A 23579-nucleotide genomic window follows, 5' to 3' on the forward strand; every position below is an offset into this window, starting at 1 on the left:
TCCCTCCCCCTCTGCTCTCCCTCAGGCTCATGTGAGATCTTCTACAGGCAGTCCCCACCCTGGCCCCAGACAGGTGGCTCCGGGTGGTCCCGGAACCATCACACGTGTTTCGTAAGCCCTTGAAGACAGCCAGTCTCACTGATCCTTCTCTGCCAGCCTCCAACTCCCCCCACCCGCTCTCCACCCCTCCCCGCCCCTGCTCCCCGCCTGCACACAGTGGGTGCTCAGGAGTGGAGCTGTGCGGAGGAACTCCAGGCTTTGTGAGTCGCAGAGGCCAGGCCCTGCCTGACCCGAGTGCAGGGGGCAGGCCCTCGGCTGTGAGGAATCTGGGACTGGGAGGCTCCCCAGGGGCCAGGCAGCATCTCATTGTCTGACAAGGCCCAGTAGGCCCCAGGACACAGCGTGGGAGCTAAAGCCAGTCAGTTCCCTGCCAGGTCCACAGATGAGAGGCAGAGGCACGCTTGCAGAGGTGGGCGACCACCCCCCAGCCTGTCCCTCCTGGAAGCCGGGGCTGGCTCTGCATGTGGTGGGGGACAGCCATCCCACCACGAGGCCAATCCCAGCCGTTGGCGCTGCAGGATGGGCTCCCGGGGGCGACTACGCAGGGCGTGTGTCCCGCACGCTGGGCTGGCCTGGCCTGGCCTGGCTTCTGCAGCACACAGGCTCTGTCATCCCAGGAATGCCTTTGATCAGGAGTTTATGCAGGGGGGACGCAAGCCCCTGGCCTCTAATCCGTTCCCACAGTCCCCCTGCCCACAGGCCCCTGCCCTGAGCCACACCGCGGCCAGCAGACAATAGCCGCGGCCGGTGGGCGGGCAGCTCTGGGGCCGCAGGCCTGAGGCCCACATCCGGGGGCGCTGTCACTGCCACTCACAGGGGCTCACCGGGGGACAGGGAAGCTCTCCGCTGAAGGCTGCCGTCAGCCCTGAGCCTACCAAGACGGCAGCGTCTGCTAATCCTTTCAAGTTTCAGCTCCCAGCAGCTGAGACGGCCTCCCCAGGGCGGTCGGTCTCCAGAGCACACTGATCTGGGTGGAGGGTCGTCCCACATTCTGGACCCCAGGCCCGCCCTCCCTCGTTCCATCGCAGGAGGATAATAGCTCAAGTTCAAGGAGCCCGTATAGGGTACCAGGCATTGTGCTAAGTGTCAAACACACCATTTCTCCCTGGATCCTGAAACAAACCCAAGGGGTTGGCGACAGGCAGGGGACACCCTGGGGAGAGGGCCTCGCGGAGCCCACGTTCGCTCATGCAGGTACAATTATCCTCCTCTTCTAGGTCAAGGGCCAGCAGGCTCTACCACAAAAGGCCAGATCGTGAGTGCTCTGGGTTTTGCTGGCCCCAGCAGTCTCCACCCAACGCCTCGACTCCACCATGTGGAGCCAGGGCGGCCACAGAGGGCAGGACAGGAAGGGGCACAGCCATGCGCCGGTCAGGACTCATCCACCAAGATGGGCAGTGGGCTGGATCCGGGCTGAGGGGGGCAAGTAGCTGACCCCTGTTGTGGACAAGTAAACTGGGGCCCAGAAAGGTGATGTGACTGAGCCAGGATCCCACAGCCAGGAACTCACCTACCGAGACTCAATTTTCTCACCCATAAAACGGGGACGGTCATGTCTATAAGAACAGAAGCTCCAGGGAGGGCAGCCTGGTACCCATGATGTGCCCAGCACGGAAGCGGGGCTCGGTCCACCTCTGCTCAGTGAACGCCTCCTGGGGTGACAGAAGGACTGGGGGCTTGATGTTCATGAAGCACACAGCACCTGGTACACAGTTATCACTCAATGTCACCGTCTCTTCAGTGGGACTAGCACCATCATCTCATGCATCATCCAGGCATAGAAAAAGGCCCCAACACGCAAACGTGGTCCCCCCAGGTGGTGGCATCAAGGCCGTCTTCCTTTTCCCCTTCCAGCTCATAGAGCTGGCCATCCTGGACTCCGTGCCAGCGCCAACCCCTCTCCTGGTGTTGACAGCACCCAGCTGTTTCTCGACAGAGCCCACCATTCTCAGCTATGCGGCTCGGGTGGGACTGACCCCACCCCAGCTCCAGGACAGATGCCGATGGGCTCAAAGCCAACAGCACACCCGCCTCCTGGGACAGAGCGGCAGGTTCAAGGGTGGATGTGAAGTCTGACAGCCACCGAGATCCGGGGAGGTATTTTCCGGAGCTTCTGGAACAGGCAGCATCCCCTCTGTCGCTGAGGTCTCCTGGGGGCCGGCACAGCTCTTCTGCTGCCCTGAGAAGGGCCACCGGCTGGAGCCTGAGTGTGAGGCCAGTCATGCAAGGAGATGGGGGGTACCAGACCCCCAGACAAGTTGCTGGCTCAGGCCTCCCTTTTGTTCCAGGAGCCATCACTGTTCCTCGCTGTTCAAGTCCCTTTGACATAGACTCTGACATCTGGTTTTCAAAGCCTCTTAACTGTTACACCACGTGCGGGTTTTCTCCCTTTTCTAGGTTAAGTACGTCTTACTGATATAAACAACAGGGTCCAGGGCCCTGCAGGGGCTGAGACCGGCGGAGAGGTTCAAGCCAGCCTTCACTGGTGGACCCCGTGTCAGCCCACATACAGAATCAGCAGAGCCCCCCCCCCCGAAGGCAGCAGCCTCTCAGGGGAATGGAGCCAAGGGGGCTCCTGTGCCTTGAGACAACAGCGTCTTTCTGGGGTGCGGGTGCCACCTGCCACTGGCTCCTTAGAGCACCCGAGACAAGGAAGCTGAGGCAAATCCCCTGGGGAAGCCCCAACACCAATCCCCATGCCAGGCGAGGAAGAAGGGTCTGGACATCACCTGTCCAGTATCTTCGCTCTGCAGACAGGCAAATGACAGCCTAGACCTCGCATCAGTGTCCTGGGGGTGCCGGCACAACTGACCACTGCCTGGGTGGCTAAAACAACAGGAACCGATTCTCCCAGAGTCCTGGAGGCCAGAAGACTGAAGGCAAGGCGTCGGCAGGGCCCTCCGCCCCCTTCGGCTCTGCTGGCTGCCGGCAACCCCTGGCGTTCCTTGGCTTGGAGCCGCATCCCTCTGGTCTTGGCCTCTGCCCGAGCATGGCTGTGTGTCCTGTGTACCTGTCCTCACGCGGCCTTCTCCTCCTCAAGGGCACAGGCAGCGAGCTGAGGGGCCACCCACCGCTAGTACAACCCCCCTTAACTGCCCCTAGGCCACACCTGCAAATACTCCATTTCTAAATAAGGACACATTCACAGCACCAGGGGCCAGGACTTCATCAGACCCCTCAGGGGACACGATCAGCACCCCACCCCAAGGTGTCTGAACCCTCAGAGCCAGGGAGCACGCTCCCGAGGCCCTGTGACTTCAGGGCCCACACCCACTGACAACAACGGAAGCTCGATCAGTCCTTGCAGAAAGGATGGAAACAGCCCACCCCTAAGTCTTCAGTTCAATGGCCATTTGTCAGGCGCTCGGGGCCCCCGGCCCGTCACACGCCCGAGCGGGTGGAAACGAGATCGCATTCAGTGTCCCTGCAACCCCGGGGGCCCGAGGCCCTGCTGACCTGGCGAAGGGCACCGGGGAGGTGTGGCCAAAGTGCTGTCCCCGCGGGGGCCCCCGAGGGACAGGCCAGCAAGGGCCTGGATGTCAGGTGCGGAATTCAATCAGCCCCGAAGAAAAGGCGATGGAGAAGTTCACGGGCAAGGAGTGACTTTCCTTCTCGGAACAGGGAAGCCCCAGCTGAGCTCCCTAGTCTTGGCGGCTTGGACAGGCCTCTGCCCCTCTGGGGGCTTAACCAGCAACTGCAAGACTCTTGAAAACATTGCCTGCTTTTCTCAGATCAATCGTACTTGTTTGGTGATTCTAGTTTCCTGAGCCGCAGACCAGTTCCTCACCTCATTCCTCAGGGACTGGAGTAACTGTGGAGCTGGGATGGCCTCACCTGTTACTTACAGGTTTCGATCTCTCTGAGTCACAGAGTTTCAGGTAGGGCAAGAGAGAGATTCTCTGTGGTGCTGAGCTCAGATGAAAGCTCACAAAGCCAGTCATGCCAAGGTCACCTCCTCCAGGAAGTCTCCCCACCCACTTTTCCACTCCCTTTTTCCCCAGGCAGAGCTGAGCACCCCACACCACGCACACACCTCCAGGCTCTCCAGGTGCCCCATCCAGCCCTCAGTGAGCCCATTCAGTCCCTGCCTCTCCTATTGCAGCCAGCCAGGGGCCCTTCCCATAAATCCATCTGTCTCTGCCTAGATCCACTAGATGCAAGACTGGTCACAAAGACAGGCTGCAAATCATCAGAAAAATGAGGCTCTGTTCTGGCTAAGGATAATTTAGGCAAACTGCTAGAGCCCCCGCTGTGCTTAGTGAGGCCTGAGGTCAGCCACTTACTGCGACCGTCGACCGTCGGCATGTCACTCAAGTCGACTGGGGGCCCCGAGCCTCCATCTGTGAGGTGGGGGCAGCAGCCCCGCCTCCCAGGGTTAGTGTCTGAGGGAGGTCAAGGCAGCCCTGAGCAGCCACTGAGCAGCCACTCGGTAAATAAGGCTTCTTATCTCTTCCTCCAAATCATTTCATTTTTTTCTCACCACCGGGTGGGGAAAAACAATGGACGGAATGTAAAATAAATAAAAAGCCAGCGTCCAATAAACAAGAAGGTCCTACTGTACAGCACAGAGAACTATACTCAGTATCTCGTAATAACCGACAATGAAAAAGAAAACGGAAAAGGACATATATATTCAGATATATATATCTGAATCGCTATGCTGTACACCAGAAACTAACACAGCAGTGTAAATCAACTATACTTCAACTTAAAAAAAAAAACAAAACAAAAAAATAAAAAACAGTGAGTGCCCCGGCCTGCAACTGGCCTGAGGCTGGTGTTCCCTTCAGCCACCACGGCGCCCCGGACAGTGCAGCCCCAAAGTGGGACGCTTAGGTGAAGCGCTGATTTGTCTGTTTATTCCCAATGACTAATGTTCTAGGAAAAAGAAAATGAACTTCAACTTTTAAGTGAAAAGGCTTTTTTCTCTCCCAAGTTAACAGTCTGCCCAGGCAGCCAGACAGGGCGGCTACTATGGGCTGAACTGTGTCCCCGCCCCACAAATGCACACTGGAGCCCTGAGAACGAGACTGTACTTGGAGATGGGGCCTTCATCCAACAGAACGGGGTCCTTAAGAGGACAGACACACGCCGAGGGACGACCACATGAGGACATGGGGGTGAGACAGCCGTCTCCACGCTGAGGAGAGGCCTAGGGAGGAGCCGGCCCTGCCCACCCCTGGATCACAGCCTCCAGAATTGTGAGAAAGTATCTGCTGTTTAAGGCGCCCAGCGTGTGGCATCTGTTACAACCGCCTGGCCTGACACAAAACTCCTGGAGTTTCCAACAGGCAAGAGCGAGCAGGCCGAAGCCCTGGGAAACCCACGAGCCCCTCAAAAGGGATGAAACCCAACCAGCGAGCTCCTGCACTCCAGGTCCATCTGGAAAAGGTTATACCCGACGGTCCAGGTGGACAGGAAGGGATGGGAGGGAGTGGGCCGGGGGAGGGGGCAAGCAGGAGGCCTGTGCTGCCCACAACGGACGCCCTACCCAAGCGGCCCTGAACCAGCACGCTCACCAGCTCACATACGGGGCTGGTCAGCACAGCTGCTCCACGCCGTCATCACCGCCGGGTGCCCTACAGCCTGGCTCGGCCATGCCCAGGTGTGGCTCCGTCTTGAGCCAGCTGCAAGGTGCCTGTCGTATCTCCAGGTGTCACATCCCTGTGGGACAACTTCCAAAAGAGATACCTTCTCAGGAGAGTCGTGCAACCTTTCCCAGAAGCTCCCAGGATACAGGACTTCCTCCATCATCTCATCAGCCAGCAAGCTCTCCTGACCACGTCTCCGCAGGTGGCATTCCCTGGGACAGTGTGGGAGAGACAGGAAGGCAGGCTCTGTCTGTACTGTAACCCAGGACGTCTTCTCGGCCACCAAGGGTTCCTGGAAACTGGGTCTCGCCCTCCAAGAAGGAGCTGGGCCAGCACAGGTCAAGTCCGGTGTCCAGGGACCCTGAACATCAGGGAGGCAGCCTGGTCCCAGGTGACGGGGAGAGGAGAAAGGAGCTGCCGGCTGTTCCCGGTAACACCTGGCATGGGAGAGGCTGAGCTTGGGGCGGGTAGAGGTGGGGAGAGAGCGAGGTTTGGGGCAGGAGAGATGAGTAATACACGCGGGCAGGGCGCCAGCCATGGGGAGCAGGATCTGAGCCTTTCCTGCACATCAGGGGCATCACTTTCTCACAGTAGCTGTTTCTCCACGGGCTAAGAAAACGCACAGGAGGCTGCCTGGTGCTGGCCTGCCGAGGGCCCTCCTTGTACCTCAATCCCAAATCCCACGACTGAGGAATGAATTCGCGGGACGTGGCATCATAAATGGTCCCAGACAGCCTTTTGCTTTAAAACATGCTATTTATTTTTCTCTCCAATTATAAAAAGAATACATTATCAGAACAGGTAGCTTGGAAAACACAAAACCCACCAAGGAAAACCACAACAGAAGCCCCTGGATCCCACAGGCCGTTGGTCTCTGTGACGAAGGCGCCTCTGAGGCCGTGGACGCAGCCCTGGGCTCCCCAAGACTGAGGTGCAGCCGCAGACCGGACATCCAGCAACCCACACGGAAAACCGCTGAGCAGGACGGAGGCCAGGGCCTGTCCTTCAACAGCTAAAAGCCATTTCTATCTTGGCACCGGGCGAGGACGCCAGCCAGGCCTCAGACCCTGCCGCACACCGGGGAAGCACAGCTCACTCAGACACGATGATTCTGAAATCTGGAGCGGATCCACAGCTACCCCTCGTTAATCTCACCCATCGCTGCCAGATCTGCTCCCTGGGCTGGGAGCAGGTGAATGGGGAGAGTCCTGGGGCCTGGACGTGGGCCGTCACGTGCAGAGAAATGATCACGCACCCCTCATGGCAGCAGAGACTGATCTGATGGGGAAACCCGCTCCCCAGCCTGTGCCTCACCGTGTAGAGACGACGCCTGTTGAGTACGAGCAGAAGATAGAAGACAGAAGGACTCACACTCAGGAGAACACAGCATCCGGGCTCCCAAAGCTTCTGCAGGTAGACTGCAGCCCGTGTTCAGCGTCCAGTTTAAAACATCCTCCCCTCAACCGTTTTCAATGCTGCCAAGCCCCACCCGCCTGGAGACAGCAAGAGCGTGTCCCGGCTCCCTTGGGACCCGCTGGCCTCTCTCCCTGTCGGCTGGCCACAAGGGACACTCCAGGGAGCACAGCGGGGACCTGTGGGCAGAGACCCCGAGTTTGTGGCTTTCAGAACAGGCAGCTCCAGACAGTGGTGAGAGGCGGGCACTGGGGTCAGAGTCCCAGCTCTGCTGCCGCCGCCCTCAGGCGAGGCAGTCTCTTGGGCCCCGGTGTTCCCATCTGTAAAGCGGTAGTGACACCCGCCTCGGGGGTCCTGAAGGACTGAACAGCAGGCAGGAAGCATGTCACCAGCGCCGGCGCCTGAGGGTTGGCCAGACGCCACACTTCTCACCACCACTTTCGGTAACTTACTTCCTGTCGACTCTGCCGCTCTTGGTTTTAAAATCGTTCTTCTGCGCACTGCCCGAGGCTCCGGCAGTGACCACATCCAGAGCCAAGCCCACTCTAGATCCAGCCAGGCCGCCAGGTGCCAAGAACCCCTGAGGCCGGCGGGCTGGACTCTGGACCAGAAGTGCGCAGCCCCGCGAGCACTCTGCCAGGGCCGCATTCAGACCACGGAGCAGACGGGGCCCAACAAAGCACAGGCTTGTGCAGAGGGGCCCCGTCGGGGGTGCCCAGGCGACACAGGCAGACCCTGGGGGAAGGAAGCCCTTTCACCAGCCAAGCTGGAACCCTCCCCGCAAAACAATGAATACCCCGTCATTGTCTTGCCTTTAATCACATTTTGAAACACTTAACATACGGACATCTGTTCCTTGATGTTTCGTCTTTGTTCATCTGTCATCCTCAGAACGAAAGTCCAGAACCTTCTGCACTAATTTTAAAGTCCGGCTGAACATTTAGCAATGAACAAAGCTGAAGACACAAAAGCAAAAGGATGGTTTTTAAAACTAGAACATAATGCTCTCTCTTGCTGCAGCTTCCCTCGTCCAGGTCGCCGACCCTTAAAGCAGTTCTAACACCTGTTCCACAGACCATCGTGGGTTTTCTTACATCAAGATGCAAAACGACTTGCTTTTACTGACCATCCATACAGCACATGCAGCCCCAAAACCACGAGCAAAGTGAGCCCCAGGGACTGGCCCAGCCATGTCTGAGAAAGGCGCCCCAGCAAAAAGAAACACACAGGACACCAACCTGCTTAAATTTTCCTCTAATTCTATCTAAGTCTTCGTGAAGTTTATCGTAAGTAGGGTCATCATAAGGGAATTTCTGAATCATTCCAATCAGCGATTCTAAGACCTTCAATTTTTTGCTGAAAAACACAGAAATAAAGACTTTTAGTCCCTTGTGCAAAACGGGCTCAGCTTGCGTGACGACGCTGCCACTCACCTTAAGGCAGCGGCGTGCGGGGCGTGCCTGCGCTTAGAAGCCAGTGACTAACATCCTCACCACGCTGAACGACATTTACCCACCTGGCCCCATCAGCGCTTCTCCACCTCAGGTGTGTACTGAGCTTGCAGGGAGGCCTCCGCCCCAGGCCCGTGGCCCAGCATCTGACAACTAGCAGGCCCACCGCTCCCCCGCGGGTCTGACCCGGGAGCAGACAGAACCAGACAGGAGAGAGCTCCCGGCATGACCACGAGCTCTGAGCTGGGGAGTTTCCAGGGTCCCACACCTTCCCGCTCACAGCCTCGGGGAGGTCAGCAGCCGGTAAACTCGCAAGCCTCTCCCTCTGAAGGGCAGCAACCAGCACCTGGTGTTCCAGTTCAACTCCCCTTCCCCCAGGAGACCAAGAGCTCCCCTGGGGAGGCGGCCGGAAGGGAGCACGACCACCCCCAGACTCCCAGGGATTTCGCTTCTCCAAGCCTCGGCGTCCTCATTTGTCAAACGGGGCGATGACAGAACCTCACGGGCTTCCATGGGATCGATGATCCCAGCAAAGCCCAGAACCTACCACAGAGCAGGTGCTCAATAAACGTTCGTCTCCTCACTTCCACCAGGTCCTGGGGGCTGGGGCCCCCGTTCAGTGGTGGTGGGGTGGTGGTGGTTAAAAACGATTCATTTAGGTGCTCTTCTGGGTCACATACAAGGACCCTGCGAGCAGCCTCCCTTAGACCACATCTGATCACTTGGGTGTCAGGAGAGGGCTAGAGAGCTGATCCACAGAACCTTCAAGGACTCATCCCTCAGATGAATCGACAGTAATTTAAAGGGACCAGGACTGGCTCACATTTTTAAATCAGTTTACAAACTACGATGGCCACCTTTCAGAGAAAACACAAAACCGCAAAAGGTCAAAGCGAGTCAGTTAGAGCAACAAAGCGCTTGGTTTCCTGGGAGACGGAAGGCAGATGCCGACACGTGGGAAATGTCCCGGCGCCCCGCGAAGAACACCACTGCTTCCAACTGTAAGTCTCGACGGACCCTCCCTTCTCCTCGTCAGTGAAGCTGCTCCAAACACACCCAGCCCAACGCACGGTCAGAGCCAGTGCGTGTCAGGAGAGTGTGACCTGCTCGCAGTCGGCGTGAGGAAACGTGGGCACAGAGCCCCGGGGCTCAGCCCTGGCTGAGAGCAGGGCCGCAGGCTTCGCCAGGCTCGGGAAGGGAGAGTCGCGTATCAGGGATCAGAAAGGGCCAGCCACCCAACGGGGAACCAGCCTTCAGTGGGAGACACTGTGCTCCCCATGGTGCCTCCGGGGTGAAAAGCCCCTTGTCCTTCTGGATGAGGAAGCAGACAGCAGGCGTTTCTCGTTCACACCCTCACTTGGAGCATTAACGAAGCGGAAGATGCTCCGTCAGCCTTCTACCGAGTTTTAAAAAATTGTAGACTTACAAAATCCAAAAACCTGTGAACCATTACTCTAAGATAAAGGCTCTTAGATTGTGTTTCAAAGGGACCCTCAGCTCTGCTGGCAGGGTTGGGGCAGCAGGGGTGGGGCTGCCCCAGGCCAGACTGGGGCTCCTCTGACAGGCGGGGTGCACGGCTTTGAGAAGTTAGGGACCCCTGCCCTGGGGCGTGGGTTGGCAGCCCTGGGTGTGGGACCCCTCCCGCCCGGTACAGCTCCCTCTGTGAGCCGCAGAGCCCAGTGCGGGGAGAAGGGGAGACTGCACCGAGAATTCCCAGATGATGCACCCCGACCTCCCCTCTCGCCCAGAGTGGGGAGCTGCACTTGGCTTTGACCACCACCCAGTGGCACCATGGGCTGCCAACCTCTGTCCCAACTGGATCACCAACTGACAACTCCCACTGAGTCTCCAGAGGAAAATCTTCGAAGGTGGCCCTTGGCTAATGGGCAAATCCAGTCAACTACCAACTGCTCAGGCAAACAGAGCAGCGCAGGCACAGGCCATCCCAGCAGCGCCGAGGCTCCGGCGTGAGCGCCCCTCCCCTTACGTGGGAATACGGGGCTGTCGCCAACTCTAGAATTTCAAAATATTTCAAATAAAATGACAAGTCACATGGATGGGGGACGCCACCCTCCCTGCTGTTACCCACCCTCCTCGCGCCCTCCCAGGCTAGGCAAGGCCACCAGGCGTCACAGGGACACAGAGGCCGCTGAAGCCGAGTGTCAGCTCCCAGGAGCAGCAGGATGGCCCCTCAGGCAAGGGTGCATGGCCAGCGTAAGAATGAAGACCAGTGCCACAGGGTCCGTGGGCTCCAGCAGCAGCGCCCAGTAAGCGCAGTTTCAAGAGGCTACAAACGACACAAGTAACAGCTGCCTTTACTCAGTGCTTCCAAGTACCAGATGTGTGTTACACACTTGAACTGTGCCACCTCATCCACAGGCCTTCTGGCTACGTTAAAAAGGCAGTGACAACGAAGTCAGCACTTCTGAGCCTTAATCATACCGAGACGATTGTACTCCGTTTATTAGAAGCTTAAGGGAAAGACAAGCAAGAAGAGTTCATTGATTTCAACACTACTTTCCTGGCAGGGCACCTAACAGCCACTCAGTGCTCTAACGCCTCCAGGGAAAAGGCAGGTGTGGTTCGCAAACTCTTGAGAAGAACAGACGTTCACTGAACAACAAAAATGTGCCCGGCACTTTCAATTCACTATTTCTTGTAAATCACACAACAACATTCAACTCTGGCCTGATTATTCTCCCCATTTTACAGATGAGAAGACTGAAACGTTAACCACCCAAGGTCACAGTGCACCATGGAACCAGAACTCCTGGTCCAGACACCAAACAAGGAAGACATCTCAGGCTTTACCTGTCTTTCTCAGTGGCACAACTGTGCAGAAGACCTCTCCAAGCAAAAGCAAACCCTTGGTAGCACCCGATCTGTGAATTGACAAGACATTCACAAGTGAAATTAATAACAAAGTTATATTTGAACTAATTATCAAGCTCTCAAAACAAAAGGTGGGAACAGAAGGGGTGGTGTTCCTTCTATGCTTTTCTGGAAGCACCTGTCGAGCAGCAGGCAAAAGAAGTCAGACGGTCAAGTCATCGGGGGTGGCCAGCCTTCAAGGTGGTCCCACTGCACCCCGCCTCCCCCAACCCCGAATATCCATGCCCTGTGCAGTCCCTCCAACTGTATGGGGGTGGCCTGTTTGAGCAAAACACCAAGGAAGAGGCAGCACATGACTCTGGAATCTAGGTGTCGGTGGACAAGGTCACTTCCACCTTGCTGCCTTGGCTTACTGGCACAAGGTCACGAGGACACTCAAGCAGCCAGGTGGACAGAGAGGTCCACACAGCGGTAACAGCTGTGTGAGCAAGCCATAAGAGAAGTGGCTCTTCCAGCCCCAGTTGAGCCTTCAAGTAACCACATCCTGGCTGAGTTACTTAACTCCAACACCAAGAGACCTGGAGCCAAACTAGGACGAAGGGCAGAAGAAAAGGAAAATTGTGGATTCTAGGGAATTTCAGTGTAACTATAAACGGAACGTTTCCCCACGACACAGGGCACTCACTCTTTGGGTGAGGATTCATTCAGCTGGCTTAAGACATGAGGCAGCACCAGAACACTCAACGTGAACTGAGGTGCCAGGGGGACTGGTTTTCTCTTTCTCCAGCCCACACAACTTCACTGTCTCTATACAGAAATATGGTTCTGTCCTAAGACTATATCTCCACCAACGCTCTGTCTCGTCTACTGCCATTTTAAGAGGTCTGAAGTGGTGGCTTCATCACACTGATCATCAAAAGAAATAACAAACTGTAACAGAAAAGTAATCACATCTTGGAGGGGTTCCCACTTACCTCAGATCCGATTTTAGCTCCGTGTAATGTGCCATGCTGTCTTCCTTCAATTATGCCCAAGCTGCTCCCTTCTTCATAGCCTTCCTGATAGCCTTCCCCATGGAACCTGTGACAGAGAGAAAGCAAGCTTGAGCAAACAAAAAGAAGAAAGAGTATTTTTCCTGGAAAAACTCTTCCCTTCCACGTTATCCCAGCCCCAGCGAGGCAAGACACAGTACAGCAGGAAAAGGATAGCATTTAAGCCAGAAAACTTAGGTTCCAATCCCAGCTTTCCCCCTTTCTGAGTCTCTCCTCTGGCAAGTCACTGTCCCTCCTGAAGCCCAATTTACTGCTTCTACAGTGAGGAACATGGGCTAAACACATGATTCCCATATCTGGTAAAATACCAAAAAAACACAGGAAAAGCTCAAAAGACACCACTTCAGGAGCCTCACCTCTCACATTCGCTAAGTCTGGAGTAAGGCCCAGGAATCTACTTTTCAAACTCTCCCAGGTGACTAGTCTGCAGCCAGGTCATAGAGCCAAAGATATGTGAGCCTGTAAGCCAGACTATTTGGCCAAGTGCTTCAAAAAACTCTGCCATATATACACGGCTTTCCATCGTGTCTCAGTAGACTAGCAGGGGAAACGCCATCACATCGCCACAAAATGCACCAAGACCATGGAGCCTGGTTCAGAATGCACCTCCGACCTCGACGGCTCACAGTGGAATTGGCACCATCACAACCTGCAGTCACCAAAGTGAAAGGCGTTTGCTGGTGCCCTCAGTGAGGCAGAGTGTATAGCTCCCGCTTATTGGTTGTGTGGTCCAGGAGTGACTTTGCCTCCTGATCTGAACAATAAGGTGAGTAACAGGATCTACTTCACAAGTAGGGCTAAAATCACTTACTCGGGTACAACACTTAGCTCAGTGTCCAATTCACAGCAAGCTCTAAATAAATGTCAGCGACCGACTGTTAAGTATTCACTCTCTTTCTTAACTGACATCTATTGAGGTCTCAAGTGGGCCGGGCACTGGAAAGACAGCCACAAAGCAACCAACAGCTCCCCCTCGTCACGGCCCTAGGCGCTCCCCAGGGACTCTGGAGAGAAAAGGATGACACCTGACACATCTATCAGCATGTCCATGAATGCTGCCGTATGTCCTACCACTAAAGAACAAGAAAAAGGGGCAGCGCCCAGATGGCAAAGGTCCGTCCCACCCGAGGACGGGGCGTCCCAGGAGAAGGCAGTCATCAGGCCGAGCAGATGCGTGAGGCAGTCCCTGACAGGAAAGGCGGGTCCGGAGGAGCAGCTGGGCACGTGACGCTGGCCCGAGAGGCTGATGAGTAAAGGAGAATCAATAGTCTCTCGGACCTTCACGTGCAGGCCGCCTTCAGGACCACAGCGCGCTCCCCTAAGGCCCGAGCGGCCGCAGCAGCCGCAGCCCATCAGCTGAGAGCGGACCTACCAGAGTGGGGGGTCCTGGCCCAGCCCCGCCACTCACCTCTCATCCGCCATCACGATGGCGTCGAACATGTCCTGACTCCCGGCCATGGCGGCAGCCCGGCCCACCCCTGCCCCTCGGGCTCCGCTGCCTTGCGCTGCGGCCTCAGGCACTCGAGACTCAGGCACAGACGCACCGCTTCTGCGGAGGCGAAGTCCACTTCCGGGGGCGGCCGCGTGGGGCAGGCCGGGTAAGGACGGCACGCGGGAGGGCTCATTGTGCGACAGCGCGGGGCCAGGGCGCGTGCGCGGCGCCGGCGCTGGGCGGACTGAGCTGAGACGCGGCCCCGCCCCGAGGCCCCTACGCCCCGCCCCCCAGCTCCGGCCCGAGGCCAGTGCGTTCCCGGCCCGAGCGTCCAACCTGGGTGCCGGGCGGTGACCCAGGGCCTCATTTCCACGAATCTAAGCACATAAAGCCGAACTGCCGAAAGCGGCTCGGAAAGAACTGGGGAAGAAAGGAAGAAACTGGGAAGGTTACCGAAGAACCAACGCCTCCTGAGGCTCCGGCCAGGAGGCTCTGCCCGTGGGGTTTGGGGGGGAAAAGTTCCAGAAAGGGCAACTCCCGGGGTGGAGGCAGCGCCCACGGGAGGGTGGCCCGGCCCCCCGCGCTGGCTGACTCCGGCCCACGGCCAGGGGCACGTTCCAGGCCGGCGTCAGACTTCAGGCCCCCGCCCGAGATGCCACCAAATTCGTTAACCGTAATCCAGGGACTGCGGCCTTTGTTCAAGAAGCGCGGGGCTGGCTCGACGCCGAGGAATCCGAAACAGCCGCAGGTGACAGGGAACCAGCCCGGTCGGCGTAACACTCCCTGGGAAAGGCGTTAATAAATGTTGGCGTCCGTTCTTGAAATCCTAGAGTTATTTGAAAACGGAAATAAAAGTTTTGTGTTTTTATTCTTGCTGTTGTTGGTTCTGAAAGCGAAAGCAGAGTCATTCGTAATTCACGTAGAATCAAGAAGCAGAGAAGGGTTTGTAATTAAGAGCAATGGTGGCCCTCACTCCAGCGGGAGGCATCCACCCCATTTTTTAAAAACAGCTTCTAGTTTTGGTCCTCCCATTTGTCATTTCTGTGACAGATACTTCCCGAACACGATTTTTAAAAGGTACTTCAAACTGTCAGCCACGATGGAACATAGCTATGAAATACCAGAAGCATCCCCGTTGAAATCAGGAGTGAAACAAGAATACCTTTATCATAAGCCCAGTAAGCACATCTGGGAGGCCCAACCAACCCAGTAAGATTAGGCAAGAAGTCTGTCAAAAAGCACAAAGTACCGTTATCTGTAGGTGTGCTGGCCCATCCAAAACATGCATAAGACACTCTCAGAATTTGTAGGAAGAGTTCAGTAAGTATCTAGATACACGATGAATAGTTTTTAAAAAATAGCCTTCTGTCATTCTAACAATCATGAGCAGCAGCCTGAGCAGGAGTGACTGGGAAAACCCACTTCACCACAGTCACAATCTGTTTCTTGGGAACAAGATTTGAGCCATATGAAGAAAACCACAGCTACACCACCACCCTGGATGGGAAGAAACACAATGCCAATCAGATCCCACAGGATCTGGGGGAAATGCGTCAAAATCCTAAATTTCATCTGGATGAATTAAATTGATATGAATAACTAAGATGTTTTTGAAAAAGACATTGATCTGGAGAACTTGCTATACCAGATATGAAAAGATAAAGTCTCCATATAAATATTGTCGCATGTTGGTTCAAGAATAGAAAGGTGTATGAATATGTATGACTGAAACATTGTGCTGGACACCAGAAACTGACACATCATAACTGACTATACTTCAATTAAAAAAAAGAAAAAGACTAGACAGGTGAATGAAATAAGAGTGGACTGGCCTGGAAGGGGACTCCATGAAATGTAAAATCTCATGTGATCAAAAGAACCACAAATTAATTGTGAAAGGGGATATTAATCAATCACTATAATAGAGAAATTTGTGGTTTGGGAAAAGTCAAGTTTATGAATCCCATACCATTCATCAGAATAGTTCCAAACAAATTAAAGACTTTTTTTTAAAAAATGAAAAATCCAGGTGGAACATTCAGTTAAGTATGGAGATGCATTTTTAACACGTAAAAAACCGTGGAGGATGGTGATAAGGGCTATGTTTGTCTTATCTCTGCTGCATCTCCACTGCCCAGCACGTAAGGGACACTTAATAAATATTTTTAAATACACACACACACACACACACACACACACACACACACACACACACACACAAAACCATGGAGGAAATCACAAAGGAAACCAAGGCAAATGCATGCCTGCCAAAGGTGGTAATGAGCAAAATCAAAAAGCAAAGAATGATCTGGAGATATGTTTTCCACAAACATTATAACTAAATTTATAATCTTTCTGGTCTATAAAGAACTTATTAAAATGGATTCAAAATAAATGTGCCCTAACAGGAAAAAAGAAAAAGAAAAAGAAAAAGGGGCCAAGGACTTGAATATGTAATTCACAGAAAAGAACTGCAGCTGGCTGGCAAACAAAAGTTAAAGAGAAGACAGATTTACTAATAGTAAAAGAATGCGTATCGAAAGAACGAGTTGTATTTTTTTACCTTTTAAAATTGTAAAAAGAAAACAAAAAACAAAAAAACTTTTTTAGAATGGAGAGATACTATCAGTGTCCACAGACGCATAAGTTAAAGCTGCCGTTTGGTCCAGCAGTTTTGGGAAAGTGTGAAGGACATGTTAAATATTTCTACCCTTCAACCTGGTAATTTCACTTCTAGGACTTCCGCTCAAGAAAATAACCAGAGAGAAGTGAAAAATTTTTGTACCACGCTGTTCGATGCAGCGTGATAACCAGAAAAAGAAACCAGCTTACAATGACAAAAGGGAGAACGATGACACACAGATGGTAGAGCACGCATACTGAAGACTCTTAAGCAACCGCCAAAAATAATATTTGAAATGAGAGCAATGTGGGGGGTGGGTGAGAGCTCAGTGGTAGCGCGCATGCGTAGATGCGGGAGGTCTGGGTTCAATCCCCTGTACCTCCTTCAAAACATAATAACAATAATAAAAAGAGTAATGTCACAGAGAATGCTCATGATGTTCAAGGAAAGGGAGGGGGGGAACTCTGCATATACTCCAATTCCAACAGCAGTAAATAATTTATGCTTTTAAAAAGAACTAAAGTAAGGACACAAAAATGATCGTGGTGATTATTACAGATTTTGGAATTACAGTGATTTTTTAATGGGGGGGAGGTAATTTTAGATTTGCTTGTTTATTTTTTTAAACAGAGGTACTGGGAATTGAAACCAAGACCTTGTGTATGCTAGGCATGCACTTTACCACTAAGCTATACCCTCCCTCTTAAAATTCAGTGATTTTTAAATTACCTCTTTTATATTTTTTCTGAGTATTCCATGTTAGCACAATGAACATGAATTACTTATTTAAGAATAGAAAAGTCCAATAAAATATATTTTTGGAAGATGAAATAGACTTTTTATGACTTTGTCCTTTAAGTGTCTTCTCATTTTTAGTTTTTTTTTTTTTTAAGCAAACAAAATTACCAACCATTTGGAATGTAGGAAAAAGGGCGAAGCAAATAAGGAAACAAATCCACTCTCCCACCATTCTGGGTACCAATTAATTTTCGCTAATTTTGTTAGATATTTCTTCCGTTGAATTTTCACAAAACGATGATCTTCAGATATGTACAACTTTATACCCTTCCCCCCAGCCCCCTTAACCTTGTATTACAGGTATGTCCCAAATAAGGGAACTGAGCTATAAAAATAAGGCCTTGAAGGTAGAAAAAGGCAGTTTCAAAGTTCAAGTATAATTTATCTCAAAATCCTTAAATAAGTCTCAAATTTGGTATCCGTCTTAGCAAACCAAACGCATCAAAAGTGGGCAGGAAAAAAATCTGAATTAACATCTCTCCTTGTTATGTGTGATATTTGCATGTGTTTGTCGTAGGAACTGGAGATTCTCCATCTAATTGAATGGAACAAGAAAGGGTTTGTATGGGTACAATGGAAGCTATCTTAAAAGATGTTCAAAGTATAGAGCTTTCTAAGTTTCAACTTTTAGTTTCTCTGAAATCTGCCTTGATTGTACTTACTCTAGTGGCTTCAAAACACTATTATTAAATATTTAATTTATAACAAAAGTTATAAAGGAGATGATATAACCAATTCCTAGGAATCTACTATATTAACAAATAATACACACTTTTAAAAATAGAAATGTTGCATATATTCTTGTTCAAGTTCAAAGATAACCAGGTGGATATAACTCAAATGAAGAACAAATTTCATCAAAGTTTATAGAAAAGTGTTGACTTATTGGAATTGATTTTTTTTTTAATTTTTATATTTGCAGCAAAATACTAGGCAGCCTCCAACACTAATCAAACCAAACCAGATACGTCCATCTACCGTGGTTAACCTGGAAACACATCCATTTTATTAGGACAAAAAAAGCAAGTTAAAAACAAAATGTGTCATTTGCTCCTACAGCAGTTAAAGAAGAAACCTGCTAGAATATCAACTGGTTTTGACATACGTTCAGAAATAATTGCAAGGGAGGTGGGGTAGAGCTCAGTGGTAGAGCACATGCTTAGCATGCACAGAGTCCTGGGTTCAATCCCCAGTGCCTCCATTAAAAAATAAAATCATCTCTAGGGACAGGATATCTTTCCTTTCGTAGGTTACTTCTATCCATATTTTGGAGTTAGAGTGTTCCTCTCTGGGGAATAAGATTGATGAGATTATGAGCAATCTTTATTTTCTCCTTTATGTGTTTTTATGAATTTGATTTCTTTTTTATCACAAAGTTAACAACGCCTTTTGTAATCAGAAAAAAAAAAGCATTCAGTTTCTTGAAAGGAATTCATTAAATGACAACTCACTTCCAGGAAACAAACCTCCCTCTTGTTCTATAGTTAACATTAATAAATGAAAAGCAGTTGGAAAAAGGGGAATTTTTCAGGCTTTAATCCAAGTTTGACCCTCTGGGGCTAGGGGCAAAGAATCCAAAGGTTGAATCCCTTGCTGGATTTCTGGTGGATTCTCTCCACTCCTTCCCTGAAGGGGGCGCACTGGAGCCTGTCTGGAAGGGCCATTTTCAACCTGCCCCTTAGGAACCCCTGCATCCTACAGCAGCCACCAAGCAGGAGCCCTGGGGTGGGGGATGGGGGGCGCCTGAGCTGTGACCAGTGACCAGGAGCAAATGCCCATCCCCTACAGAAGGGCCCTGGCCAGCAGGGGTCCGCCTCTGCCTTGCGAATCCCCAAAGCAGCCAGGACCCCTGGGGGGTTGCATGGCTTAGGCCAGTGCTGATGGGACAAGCTTTGAGATTCGGGTCAGATGGTGTGATTCCAGCCCCCTAGTTCCTAATCACTCATCTTTCTGATTCTGCTCTGGGATCCCCAGGGACACAGTCATTGTTCCCCAATGCAGGAAGAAGCAAAGGTGTTGGCTGCCACTTACTTTCTTGAAAGGAGAATCTGGGTAGGCAAGCCCCCCCCCAACCCCAAACTCCTTAAACCCAGGCTGGTCTCATATGTTGATAGAGAAGCAGAGTATCTGGGGAAAGTAGCACAAAGATGTGGCAATAGGACTTCCACTGAGCGGGCATGCAAACCACTGTGTACCCTTGTATTAGTCAGGTTGGACTAGGCTGTGCTGCATAACAAATACACCCGCACAGCTTCACCCAGGAAAGGCTATTTTCCACTTACGCTGAGTCCAGTATGAGCCAGGCAGCAGTTTCTCCAAAACTGTGATTTTCAAAGGCAATAAAGGTTGAAATTGAAAAGAAAATATGAACATTTGAGTGGTAGCAGATACCAAAACTGCAGAGCTTACTTTGCCCAGGGTCTAGCACAGAGTAGATGCCAAGAGATGGTTATTCAATGAATAAGTGAGAGGATGCGCATGGATGAGAAGGTCCACCCTCTACCGCCTTGGAGGGAGAAGGGGCCAGACATCACCTCGGCTGTGTTTGACCATGGCCTGCAAGGTCACCCCTGCAGAGGGTGCCCAGGTAAAGAGCTCTCTTTTTCAGAGCTTAAAGACCGTTTACCAAAATGGGAGCCAACCCTTCCGAGCCAGGTGCATTTCCTGACACCTGCAGTTGGAGAAGTGGGGCTGCAATGGCCGGGACTGCTCCTCTTCTCCCCCTCAGCCCTTCCGTCTCCAGGCGTCCCCCCAGTCCTCCCCAGCCAGGGGGCTCCCTCCTTTCCCCACCCACACTGGGCAGAAAGCCCCCCTTGGGCTCCTTCTCCAGAGCCAGGAGAGTGGAGGTCCACCTTTGTCAAATCTTCCAACTCCGAAGATCCCCCTCCACGACTGGACGGCAGCATTTGGAAGGCGTTTCGAAACCTCCAGTCAAGCCCAGAGCGGGGTCTGCGGCTGGAGGGTGGGCACTCCCCTCGGCAGGCTTTCCTTCCCTCTGCTCCATGGGTGGTGCTGGTCCAGGAAGCCAACTTTTTCGGCATCTGAAATACAGTCTCACCCACCGGGCATTAGTGGAACTCCCCTCCCTCTCGCCTCAGTTTGCCCGCCTGTAAAATGGGAGGAATACTGGTACCCACCTCGCAGAGCTGGTAAGAGGATGAGTATCTGGCACGCGGGAAATACGATTCAAAAACATTATAGATATCATACATTTTTAATGTCGCGGTGCAGAAGGGATGGAGCCCTCCTCTCCAGGGTCCACTATCCGAGGTTCTCCCCCGTGTCTGCGAAACCGGCCGCGGATTAACCACCACATGAGACCGTGGAAGGGGGCGCGCAGGCGCTGCCGACGGGCTCCTCGCATCCTGAGTCGGCGCGGGGCCGTTCGCACACCCGCCACTGGGGGGCGCCATTGCGCTTCAGACAGGCTCCCGCCCCACTCGGGCCGCCGCCGCCCCGCAGCCAGGGCTCGGGCACCTTCTCCTCGCTGCCCTTCGACGGGTGCCGGAACATTCCCCCCAGCCAGGCCGTAATAACGCTGATAAGGACCCACTATGTGTCAGATCCTCTTCTTAGATTATCACTGTCGTTCTTAGCAGCAGCCTTGGAGATAGATTTTATCAGCATTACTCACTGAGGCTCTGGAGGGCTACGCGGCTTTTCAGAAGCAAATGTCGAAGCCTGGTCCCGGGGCTGGCCACCCCAGGCTGCCTGGCCTTCTCGTTACACCCACCACCCACGCTCAGCCTCTGCCTACCCGGCCCCCATTAGGGGCTGATGGGCCCACCCATTGCCCCTGCGGGCTCAGAGCCCTCAGATCACAGAGGGGAGAAGAAAACATGGGCCAGGTGACAGGCTGCCCAGTGCTGATGGGAGAAGCGGGGTTCTGGAGCCCTGTCTCCCAGGTGCCCCAGGGGGACACTCATCTTCTGGAACTTTGCCTGGTCCGGCCCCCCAAGGCCTCAGACTCCTCATCCGGGGCTGGTGCTGGGGTCCAGATTACAGCGTCAGTCACTTCACCTGGGGTCCTGGGGCCACAGGGCAGAACAACTGACAAGGAAGGAGGTGACCCCCACCAGCCCCGGCCTGCTTCAGGCCTCACCCACACCCTCGTGTATGGGGAGGTGGGGCTCCCAGCCCAGGGTTGGTGTCAGCCGTGGGTGAAACTCTGGGCGCGGTGCCATCACCATCGGTTCTCAGCCTTCCCTGAAGTAAATTGAGGTCCGTGTTTCTGATGAGCCTGACTCTGTGCCCAAGCCTGTATTAAAACTGCCCCCAAACAGATAACTTGAGAATGCAGCCTGGCGGCCTCTGGAAAGGCTTTAAATGGGCATGCTCCTTCCAGCAGAGCAATTCCACGTGTCTGGGTCCGTCCATCCTGCGTTGATTGATGGCCCCAAGAAGACAGATCCTAAACCCAGAATCTGCGAATGTGACCTTAGTTGGAAGAAGCATTTTTGCAGACATAGGAATCTGGAGGTGAGTTCACCCTGGGTTACCCGCCCTGGCCCTATATCCAATGACAAGTGTTACGTTAAAGGCAGAAGAGGAGACACGCGGGGGAGAAGACGAGGCCACGTGGAGACAGAGGCAGAGGTTGGAGGGATGCGGTCACCAGCCCAGGATTGTTTGCGGCCCCTGAAGCTGGAAGAGGCGGGGGGGGGGGTCCTCCCGCTGAGCCCAGGAGGGAGCGGCCCCTGCTGGCACCCAGATCTCAAGCCTCCCGCCTGCAGAACTGGGGAGGGGAAGATCTGCGCGGGTCTAAGCCTCCGGTTTGTGGTGGGGTCCATGGCAGTTCTAGGAAGGGGATACAGCTCCCCGGGAAAACGTCTGCGGGAGCACGGAGGGGCGGCCAAGGGCGTCGCCCCCGCGCTGCGGGTGGGCGGCAGGTGCCGCAGCCTCCTGTGGGCCTCCGCGCGCCCTGGGGCCGCGGCCACGTGCGGGCCGAGGCCGGCGTGCTCAGGTAGGGCTGCGCTGTAGTGAGGGCGCGCAAACTACTCCGCACGGATCAGCTAAACTGCCAGGTCCTCCTGTACAGCACGGGGAGCTCTGTTCCACACCTTGTAACGATCTGTAACGAAAAAGAATTTATATGTACAACTGCATCACTATGCTGTAACTAGAAACTAACGCAACATTGCAAATCAACTCTACTTCAATAAAAAACTAATTAATTAGAAAAATTAAGTGAGGGGGCAGCGGTCACTCGAGAACCTGAGAGTGAGTGGTCAGGTTGGAGGAGCTGAGAAGAGCCCAGGGAGGCTGGAGTGGAGGGAGGGATAGAAGGCGGGTGATGGAGGGAGAGGAGGGCAGGCAAGTGGGGGCTCAGGCGGCAAAGGATGCCCTGGGCTTGGGAGGGGAGGGGTGGGAGAGACAGACTTCCTCTGTGCCCATAGAATTTGCTGTGGTGTAATTAAATACACACCTTTTTATTTATTTTTTTATTGAAATAGAGTCAATTGCAATGTGTTCATTTCTGGTGTACAGCATAGTGACTCAGTTATACATGAATATTCTTTTTCATTCTTTTTTATTATAGGTTATTATCAGATATTGAACATAGTCCCCTGTGCTATACAGTAAGACCTTATTGTTGATCTATTTCATATATAATACACATCTTTCTGATTGATTGATTGATTGATTGATTTTGGGGGGGTTGGGGAGGTTAGGTTTATTTATTTGTTTATTTATTTAATGGAGGTACTGGGGATGGAACCCAGGCCCTTGTGCCTGCTAAGCACAAGCTGTGCCACTGAGCTCTACCCTGCCCACTAATATGCACCTTTTGAAAAAAAAATTTAAGTACAGTTAGTTACAATGTGTCAATTCTGGTGTACTGCGCAATGTCCCAGTCATGCATATACATGCATATGCTCATTTATGTATTTTTTTCCCTTAGAGGTTATTACAAGATATTGAACATAATTTCCTGTGCTATACAGAAGAAACTTTTTTTTAAATCTATTTTTGTATATAGTGTCCAAAATTTATAAACCTCAACCTCCTAAATTATCCCTTCCCACCCCCTTTCCCTGGTAACCATAAGATCATTTACTATGTCTGCAAGTCTGTTTCAGTTTTGTAGATGAGTTCAGTGTCCTTTTTTTTTTTTTTTTAGATTCCACATATGAGTGATGTCATACGGTATTTTTCTTTCTCTGTCTCTGCTTCACTTAGAATGACGTTTCCAGGTCCATCCTTGTTGCTGCAAATGGCAGTATTTCATTCTTTTTTATGGCTGAGTTGTATTCCATTGTATAAATATACCACAACTTCTCTATCCAGTCCTCTGAAAAGGGACATTTAGGCTGTTTCCATGTCTTG

At 52.7% G+C, this 23579-nt stretch overlaps 1 protein-coding gene across 1 annotated transcript; it reads right to left on the reverse strand.

Moving 5' to 3' along the window:
* Positions 1 to 7864: 7864 nt before the first annotated feature.
* Positions 7865 to 14003, reverse strand: LTO1 (LTO1 maturation factor of ABCE1). The gene is made up of 5 exons (XM_006210730.4): positions 13808 to 14003; positions 12322 to 12427; positions 11327 to 11397; positions 8303 to 8420; positions 7865 to 8020 (listed from the first exon to the last, which is right to left on the reverse strand). The coding sequence occupies exons 1-5, from the start codon at positions 13855 to 13857 to the stop codon at positions 7952 to 7954; spliced, it is 414 nt and encodes a 137-aa protein (XP_006210792.1). The 5' UTR covers positions 13858 to 14003; the 3' UTR covers positions 7865 to 7951.
* Between the last annotated feature and the right edge of the window lie 9576 nt (positions 14004 to 23579).

The sequence above is a fragment of the Vicugna pacos genome, chromosome 10 (genome assembly GCF_048564905.1).
Source record: "Vicugna pacos chromosome 10, VicPac4, whole genome shotgun sequence".
NCBI lineage: Eukaryota > Metazoa > Chordata > Mammalia > Artiodactyla > Camelidae > Vicugna > Vicugna pacos.

Excerpts from the sequence above, each read along its gene's own strand:
- LTO1 (XM_006210730.4), bottom strand. The coding sequence starts at position 13,857 with ATGGCCGGGAGTCAGGACATGTTCGACGCCATCGTGATGGCGGATGAG. Across the intron at positions 11,398-12,321 it reads GAGCTAAAATCGGATCTGAG|ATCGGGTGCTACCAAGGGTT; the intron begins GTAAGTGGGAAC and ends GTCAATTCACAG. Across the intron at positions 8,021-8,302 it reads TTAGAGGAAAATTTAAGCAG|CTTTGTTCATTGCTAAATGT; the intron begins GTTGGTGTCCTG and ends TTGTGTCTTCAG.